Genomic DNA, 8,381 nt, shown 5'->3' on the forward strand with positions numbered 1-8,381 from the left:
ACACACACACACACACACACACACACACACACACACACACACACACACACACACACACATACACGCACAAACTAATCTCCTTAACCTTCACACTCTACTGCTTCACCCAATCTATTCTTCACCCACTTCACCCACTTCACCACTCATCCCACAATGTCAACATCCTCCACCACCACCACCACCAACACAGCCGCCTGGCTCCTCGAGCCCAAAGCCCACCCCTTCCAACTCCGCGAAGCGCCCCTCTGGCAACCCGCCGAGAACGAGATCCTCATCCGCAACCACGCCGTGGCCATCAACCCCGTCGACGGGAGCCTGCAGACCAAAGCGTGGTGGCCCATGGAATACCCCACCATCCTGGGCCAAGACGTCGCCGGGGAAGTCGTGCAGGTCGGGCCCGGAGTGACACGGTTCCAGCCGGGCGACCGCGTGGCCGGGCTGGCCGTGGGCATGGCCACCAAGCGCGACCAGGACCACGCCTTCCAGGCCTACACCATCCTCCAAACCAACATGGCCAGCGAGCTACCCGACACCCTGTCCTACGAAGCCGCCGCTGTGATCCCGCTGGGCCTGTCTACCGCCGCGTGCGGCCTGTTCCAGGACACCCATCTCGCGCTGCAGTATCCCGCGGAGCCAGCACGCCGGCCCCCCACCAAAGAAACGCTGCTGATCTGGGGCGGCGCCGGCAGCGTGGGCAGCAACGCCATCCAGTTGGCCGTCGCCGCCGGGTACGAGGTCGTCACGACGGCCTCGCCCCGGAACTTCGACCACGCCACGCGGCTCGGCGCCAGCCGGGTCTTCGACTACCACAGCCCCACCGTCGTCGATGATCTCGTGGCGTGGCTGGAGGGGAGAACCCTGGCCGGGGCCATGGATTGTATTGGGTTCGCCGCCACGCCCATGACCGTGGCAGTGGTCAGCCGGTCGCAGGGGTCGAAGTTTGTGGCCACGGTCAAGGGCGGGTTCGAGGCCCCCGATGGCGTGACCGTCAAGAGCGTCTTTGGGACCACGCTGAAGGACAATGCGGTGGGTAAGGCAATCTACGAGGACTTCCTCCCCCGCGCGCTGAAGGCCGGATCCTTCGTCCCCGCCCCGGAGCCCCTCGTCGCAGGTCAGGGTCTGCACAGCATCCAGGCAGCGGTCGATCGGCAGGCCCAGGGCACCTCCGCACAAAAGGTGGTCGTCGTGCTGTGAGTGAGCTAAACCGGCGGGTTTTGTGTAAAGCTGATTCTCGCGTGGTTTCATCTGGTTCCCGACCTGCCCTCGTATCCTATTGGCCTTGTCATTTGTTGCGATATGCTCCACCCGGCCTGTTGGACTCATGTACCCCGGGACTGGCCACAGTATTCGTGTTGTCGGGATTTTGTTGAAGAAAAGTTTATGACACCATAGCCCCATCAATAGGAGCAATAAAAGCCGTTGGCATGATAGAGTTGCTGACTCAAGCCGCGAGGTCGTACAGATTCTTGACGCAATGGGCACACCACGGACCTTCAACTAGAGTTTCCTGTCCTAAGAAACCATACGCAGCAGACCAACCGTACAGGAAGTCGAATGTAGAAATTGGTGGTTTCACAGACCTTCAGCCTCAAAAGTGAAGAACTTAGGTGTTCTGGTGTCTGGAACAGCACACAGCCCACGTGTAGAGACCCCTCTTCTGTACCAAGGAAAGCTTCTCACAAACATGTGCCATAAGCCTTGTGTCAGAGCCGAGGCCATGCCGTCTCCATTCGCAAGACCTCATCCACGTTTGGCTGGCTTGGCAACAAGCTCCGGCCAAATATAGGACGAGGGTTCAAGCACCAAGGCCCAGCATACGACAGGCAGTCACCGACAAACCGAGCCCTTAAGCTTATTCCACTCAGATCAAGTGGGGTATTCGACAGAACTGATCCAGGGACGTTGAACCCACCCAGAACGGGCAAGTGCGCGTTCTGTGATGGTTTGTGCCCCATTCCCATACACGGCCCTGACGAAAGTGGCGCCAGCGCAAGTGGTGGTTCTGTTAGAGTGAGTTGAGTTATCTGGCATCTCTGCACAGAACTCAGCCTCATCACCCGCAACTCTAATAAGCCCAATAAACAAGGCAGCTGACAGCTACAGCGGACATGTTCCTCATGGCCTCACACATATGCAGCCATCGAATTGATTCCGACTTCAGAAGGCATTAATCGCGCTTCGTGTTGTCATCAACCCAGAAAAGAGTCTATCCCAACCAATGTCTCAGGTGAGGATCGTCGTAATTCGTCCACCGGATCGATGATCCGTATTCGAAGAACCTGAGACCAACCGTGGCGCTTATGCGTTATCGGTCCCTACAGACGTAGAAAGGCAGCACGTCGCAACACGGTCGAGTTTCTGGGGTCAAGCAAGATCGGAAAATAAAAGTGTAGCACAGCATCGTCGGTAAGATAGCCCTAAGAGGGGACTCTACCCAGCACTACGCATCCGCGAGCAATACGCTAACTGGTTCGGCGCGGATTCATATCAGCTCAGCAACGCTAGATGTGAACTCCTTGGCCAACCTCCAGCTTGTCAACATGTCGCAAGTCGTCGAGAGTCGGGACAGCCCTCCTAGAAAGCGACAGAAGCCCGGAGCAGCGTGTGAGGAATGTCGACGGCGGAAGCTCCGTTGTGATCGCCGTCAGCCGCAGTGCGGCATGTGCCAGGCTTCGGGCGTCGATTGTTTAGTGATCACCGCGCGATCGCCACGAGGCCCCAAGCGCGGATATCTCAAGTTGCTGCAAGCGAGAGTCGGTGAGTACGAGGTTGAACTCTCGAGAGAGTGTTGTTAACATCTCCCAGCCGCTCTGGAGAACATCCTACTTCAGAGTCAAGGTCAAAGCACGGTGACTCCTCCAGAGGTGCAGCCGCCAGAGACCCAGCTGCTGGATGAGCAGGTTGATCTGTCAGCGTGGGAGATACCTATCTTGGGAAGCCAAAGCGTGGAGGATTCGTACTCGGGCTTGGCGGCAGAGAACCTGCCCGGTTCTTTGTTAGGAGATGTCCCAACGCCAGTGCCTTCCATATCCCCACCAGACCAACTGTCCAGTGCTGGAGACGAGATGTCCATCCCAGGTCTAGATCCTAGTTCAGTGCCGAGATCAGCATCGGAGGATGTCTGTGAGGTCCACCTATCAAAGTTGATGCAAGCAGACTTGTCAGTCCTCGAATCTCAGATCCCAAATGACCATCTAACGAGGCACAGGGATCAACTGTACTTCGATCGAGTCCAGAGCTTTATGCCTATTCAGCACCAGCGTCGCTACTTCGACTGGCGGCGGCTGCCGTTCAAAACAGAGGCACAGTCTTGCCTACAGCATGCTACATGGACTCTCGCCGCCTCGGTCTCCGCGCACTACCAGAGCATTGGTGGCTCCTTGTATCAAAACGCAAGGCGAAAATTAGAGGCGCTGGATTCCCACCCCGCAGCCATGCCCTCGACAGAGCTCGAGCAGGTGCAAGGATGGCTCCTGCTTGCCGTCTATGAGCTCATGGATGTTGACTTGCGCCGGAGCTGGATCAGCGCTGGACGAGCATTTCGGCTGATTCGGCTGAACTGGCTCAATAGCCTTGACGGAACGGATCTCACGTACGGACAGAGAGACTTGATCGAGTCGGAGCAAAAGCGCCGAACTTTCTGGATGGCTTACTGTTTGGACCGCTGCGTGAGCATGCGGACGGGGTCGCCGTTGACCTTCAGTGAACGCGTAAGTGGCGTCGACCTAACCCAACTTCAAGAGGAAAAGCGGAAATAATTGAGCCCAGGTGGCCATCCGCCTGCCAGCGCCCGAAGGAAATTTCCAGAATGATCAACCAATCTTGATGGGGTTCCTTCCTGAGGTTCTGACAGTCACAGACCCTGCAGCGGTCTCGAGCTTCACCGAATGCATTGTCGCTGCGACAATTGGAGGCCGTGCGCTCTCGCACCGCCACCAACTCCTCGTGCGCGACATTTACTACGACGCCACGGAAGACTTTCGAAAGCGACATCAATGGATCAACTCGATCCTGGTGCGGCGCATGGAGGCGTTCGCGTCGCGGTACCCAGGCGATATGCCCCAGGCGGACCCTATGCTTCTATTTGTGAATCTCATGTGGCGAGCGATCATTCTTCATCTATATCAGACTATGGCCTGTGAAGTTCTCCCGGGCGAGGATGAGGATGAACTGTTGCGAGAGTACAAGAAGCAATCTTTGGCAGCTGCGCAGGATATTGTCGACTTAACCAATCGGCTTTGTAATTTGAATTCTTTGAAAGCGAGGCCTATCATCCCTCGAGCTGTTACAGCGCTGACCCTCCAGGACCATCCTCTGACAATGATTCCTTTGTCAGTATGTGTTCAGTTTTTGATCATGTTCCAAAAGCCCGGTGATTCCGACATGAAGCCGTTGCAGGACCTCACGGAGGCGATACGTAGTCTCAAGCGATTCAACAATCTAGGTCAGCCAGTTTTGCAGCTTGTGGAGGAGCAGATGCTAGCCGGAACATATTCTTCGCCCCCTTTTTGATTTGTCTTTCTCATCAGTCGTTGACATATGGAGGAACCCCCGCAAACCAGGTTGAAAGTAGTGAAAGGTAAGTAGACGAGCGATGTGCGTCTATGCGTGAACGGTACCAGATTGGCAATTCGTAAATATGTGCAACGTATAAATAGGTTTTGCGTTTTTGCAGGCATTTCGTTATCTTCAAATTGGCAGATGGCAGTATTCCGAGTCTCAACCAAGCTTTAACCTAGTCAGTGCTCATGAAGGGGTTTCTTTAGGCTTGACGATAGCCGTTGTGCGTAAAAATACATCCATTGTCGGGGCCCAATTCTCTTTCCGATTGAGGGTAGAGCAGGAGAACCAGGAGTCCCAGAAATATGTAAATAATGACATTATGTTGAACAAAAAAATTAAAAAGTCCCTATTTACTCACGCATATCTGCAAAGGGTGATATTATTAGACATGAAAATGTTCGGCTGGATTCGAACCTGAGACCGAACTCGTCGCCACGTATCGATGGAGCAGATTATCATGGTTGGCCAGCTTTCTCGGTGTGTATATCGGTGTTCGAATGTAGTTCTTCCTTAGGAGGGGACGGCAGGGACGGGGAATCCGTCTGGGTCTCCGTAGTTGTATGGACAGTGTTATCTGTGACTGTGGTCATGTCATTCCCCTGGTTCTCGGCCTCATGCTGAGTGGTGTGCTCTTGTTGACAAACTACTGCCTCGCTGTGAGTCTCACCATGATCCGGAGCCTCCTGAGACAAGGGGGACTTCGAATACGTAGTTTCCTGCTCGTCACTATCCCCTGTCTGGTCATCCTTGCGGCTGAACTCGCCGCTCTCACGTCGGAGAAGGATGTTGCTCCACCGCTTCCTCCTGCTTCCGCTCCGGGATAATGTCGAGAAGTCTTCACTTCGCCGTGATTGCATGGAGAGTCTACCTCGGTCTGCTTCACCCGCCTCGGTGCTGCAGGTCAATGTGGGAACAGAGGGCGACGTCGTGATAGGTGATGTTGGCGTGGGCTTCTTTTCCTGCCATTCCTTTCGTTTCTCGCTGGCCCATGTCCCCCACGAGCTGAAATAGGCGCCCGCCTTCTGGCTCACGGCACTAACGGAAGCCTGTGCTTGTGCCATATCCACCGAGGGGGCCTTACGTCCAGCGAACCACGAAGCCCCTCCCGTGGAATTAATCGATGCTGTATCGGAAGGAGAAAATGGAGGCGAGTTTCTAGATCCCCTGTCCAGTGACGATCGTTGCGAAGGTGACGTTCTCTCTTCGGTCTTCTTTCGCTGGGCTTCCCGCATGGATTCGATGTCCGCCCAGAAGCTGTTGAATGCAGCACTGACTTTCTTCTGGCCCGTCGAAAGGTGTCTGTTCAGAGCCTCGCGGCCTTCCCGCACGCGCTCATCTAGGTGCAGCTCGGCAACCTGTTGGGTTACACGTCGTTGAACGTCGTCAATTGTCAGACCCCCTGCACACGGGTGACGAGGCTCCACAATTGAAAACAAAAGCGCATCCGAGGTAAGGCGCTTGAACAATGAATAATTGGGTGTGTTGCTCCACTGCGCTAAGAATTCGGCGTTGAACTCTAGCGCCGGGTCGCCCTCGATGTTGTAAGCTTCCAGCTGAGCACGGCTTCTTCCGCCTGGCTCACCAGTAGTGGAAGAGCTAAGCTCCTCGTGATATTGCATACAGGAGAGCAACGCCAAGAGATACTCCTCAAACTGGAGCCTGATAAATTCTTCGGAACCCATGTAGCCATGCGTTTTGGGCTGCTGAGGATGTGCATCATCCCAGGTTTCATTAATGATTTGGGTGAGAAGGTCGATCCAGCGCCTATCCGCGACAGAGAGAGTAAGAGCATTTCGGAGAGACGGTGAGCTGATGGTAAGAGTGTCTTCGTCAAGCTGCGCATAACATTAGCAATACAACTGGAATGGTATGGTACAATGATCTGACATTGACCAAGATATCGCTATAGCGATCTTTTTGCTGCAGCAATAAAGAGTTTGTGGATCCAACAACATATGACTTGGTTCCGTGATCCGCCAGCAGATCCAGTTGCTGCAACGGGGTATATGGTCCGAACATGCTTCCCTGCGAGTAGTTAGATCGTCCAGGGTAATCAGTTGAAGATATACGCACCTTGCCGAAAATCTGTAGGGGTAGTCCCATGTATGCCAGCACTGCAGGGTTCAGCATAAATCACAAATAGGCGGGGCCGACAGCATACAGGAGCTTCTGTCACTCGTTTTCAGAGAAGTGGGCTTCTCCACTGTCTGTGCATAGGTGTCAAAAGCTGGATCGGCAGAGTCTTGCAAGCGACTCATCAGACCCGGTATCAACGAGATGAGAGAAAATTGTATCATGCACAACCGCTCACACTTGGTCCCAAAGAAAAGCATCTGTGTCGGGTAAGCCGAGTCCTTTCTGAGCAGAAGGAACGTACCTTCGGTTGCAGAAGCAGAGCTTTGAACAGGACGAGCGTCTGATGCTTGAATTCATGAATCATTTCCCGTAGGGAAAGCCCTTCACGCTTGCGTAAGCCCAGGTCAACTATACAATCAGTCTCAATCGTCTTACCCAGATTCTGATCCTTCGTGTCCTCATCTTTCTTCAAGCTGATAACCAGGCCTTCTCGAAATTTCTAGACACCGATGTCAATCAGAGATCATAGATTAACATGAATGAGAGCGCACCTTCAATATGTCGTAATCCGAAAAGTCGCTGTTGCATGTGTCAGCGATCGTGGCACCATTAAGAAGCCTCCAGACCAGAGCAGACTGACGGAGGAGCACTTGGTAGCATTGCTTCACATACCGTTGCGCAAACCATGCCGACGTAACGATTGACAGCTTCTCCCTCAGTTGCCCCAGCCTCTGGGGACTGTCCGTTATCACCACCACTGCTTTCTGCACCGTTGACCTTGTAACGTCCGGCGGTCGGTAGAGGAGAATATTGGAGTCGATTTGTCGAGAGCATGAGATGCCGAACAGGGAGGTGGCAGGTTGTGTCGCAGTCTCCTTCCGGCGGACCGTGAAATAAGAGAACTCCTCGGTGGACCTGGTGGGCAATGCGTATGAGCTCAAATGAGCATTTTGCACGGGGGTACGGAATTAGGGATGGAAAGCCAGCTCGGGTCGTACAAATGCGCTCCGTCCGATAAGGCCATAAATGGCAACAAGGACCAGTCGTTCTCCGCGGCCGAGTCTCCTCCATCGTCACCGAAGCATAGTTCAATTTCAGGGCCTCTAAACAAGTTTGATGAAAGTCCAGAGTTAGCTTGTCATTCGTGCACTATAGCGAAAGAAGAAAAGCGAGAGATAGGGGCTGAGTGCGGATTGCGCCCACCCGCGGCGCAAAGGACAAGCGCACTCGCAAGAATGTTTCCGACATGCTTGTTCTTAATCGATCGGTCTCGCCACCTTTGAGAAAGCAGAGAAAGTCGCTGCCGCATTGACTCCCCTCTACTCTCCTTCTCAGATATGTACATACCTTGCATGGTGAAAATCTATGACCATCACAATGGGGTCCTGCCGGGGGTGGACGTGAGACATGGCGGGGGGAAATGGAAACTATTGAAGCCGGGGAGTTGACACGTTCCAAGCAGAACTCCTCCTTAAAGAGGAGGAATCCCCTCCCAGATCACTTCAATAAAGGAATTGGTAGTAGCGTTTGGTGCTACCGAGTCGATAATAATTAAAACAAAACCCCCAGTGGAGGGACCAACTAGTAAATAGCTCAGAAATATGGGGAGGGGAGGGGGTTGAAGCCGACCAGGGAAAGGAGGTTTTGGAGCCGGAGTCCAGACAAGAGATTCAACGGGACCGTTCCCTTTCCGCTTTTCCCCCTCTTGCGGCCCCTCCTCCTCCTCCTCCTCCTCCTCCTCC

General features: G+C 54.0%; 3 protein-coding genes across 3 annotated transcripts; 2 read left to right on the top strand and 1 right to left on the bottom strand.

Moving 5' to 3' along the window:
• BO95DRAFT_448615 (zinc-binding alcohol dehydrogenase family protein) lies at nucleotides 1–1,480 on the top strand. Its single transcript, XM_025587891.1, has one exon. It carries the CDS (start codon nucleotides 154–156, stop codon nucleotides 1,192–1,194), a length of 1,041 nt encoding a protein of 346 aa, XP_025436085.1. The 5' UTR covers nucleotides 1–153; the 3' UTR covers nucleotides 1,195–1,480.
• A 1,060-nt stretch (nucleotides 1,481–2,540) lies between these two features.
• Nucleotides 2,541–4,512, top strand: BO95DRAFT_377733 (fungal specific transcription factor domain-containing protein; the record flags this gene model as incomplete). The annotated part of the gene is made up of 4 exons (XM_025583280.1): nucleotides 2,541–2,757; nucleotides 2,806–3,160; nucleotides 3,209–3,710; nucleotides 3,769–4,512. The coding sequence occupies 4 exons, from the start codon at nucleotides 2,541–2,543 to the stop codon at nucleotides 4,510–4,512; spliced, it is 1,818 nt and encodes a 605-aa protein (XP_025436086.1).
• Nucleotides 4,513–4,906: 394 nt separating this feature from the next.
• Nucleotides 4,907–8,249, bottom strand: BO95DRAFT_448619 (putative Avl9 protein). The gene is made up of 10 exons (XM_025587892.1): nucleotides 7,987–8,249; nucleotides 7,638–7,742; nucleotides 7,312–7,554; nucleotides 7,191–7,218; nucleotides 7,075–7,138; nucleotides 6,941–7,020; nucleotides 6,725–6,896; nucleotides 6,637–6,677; nucleotides 6,451–6,588; nucleotides 4,907–6,398 (listed from the first exon to the last, which is right to left on the bottom strand). The coding sequence occupies exons 1-10, from the start codon at nucleotides 8,046–8,048 to the stop codon at nucleotides 5,019–5,021; spliced, it is 2,313 nt and encodes a 770-aa protein (XP_025436087.1). The 5' UTR covers nucleotides 8,049–8,249; the 3' UTR covers nucleotides 4,907–5,018.
• Nucleotides 8,250–8,381: the final 132 nt, after the last annotated feature.

Source organism: Aspergillus brunneoviolaceus (assembly GCF_003184695.1).
Source record: "Aspergillus brunneoviolaceus CBS 621.78 unplaced genomic scaffold BO95scaffold_147, whole genome shotgun sequence".
In the NCBI taxonomy this organism is placed as follows: domain Eukaryota; kingdom Fungi; phylum Ascomycota; class Eurotiomycetes; order Eurotiales; family Aspergillaceae; genus Aspergillus; species Aspergillus brunneoviolaceus.

What these genes read in the sequence shown, in the direction of transcription:
- BO95DRAFT_448615 (XM_025587891.1), top strand. Translation starts at nt 154, where the DNA reads ATGTCAACATCCTCCACCACCACCACCACCAACACAGCCGCCTGGCTC.
- BO95DRAFT_448619 (XM_025587892.1), bottom strand. Translation starts at nt 8,048, where the DNA reads ATGTCTCACGTCCACCCCCGGCAGGACCCCATTGTGATGGTCATAGAT. An exon ending in TTATCGGACGGAGCGCATTT is followed by an intron (nt 7,555 to 7,637) that starts GTACGACCCGAG and finishes ATTGCCCACCAG; the next exon opens with GTCCACCGAGGAGTTCTCTT. An exon ending in CTCTGCTTCTGCAACCGAAG is followed by an intron (nt 6,897 to 6,940) that starts GTACGTTCCTTC and finishes TACCCGACACAG; the next exon opens with ATGCTTTTCTTTGGGACCAA.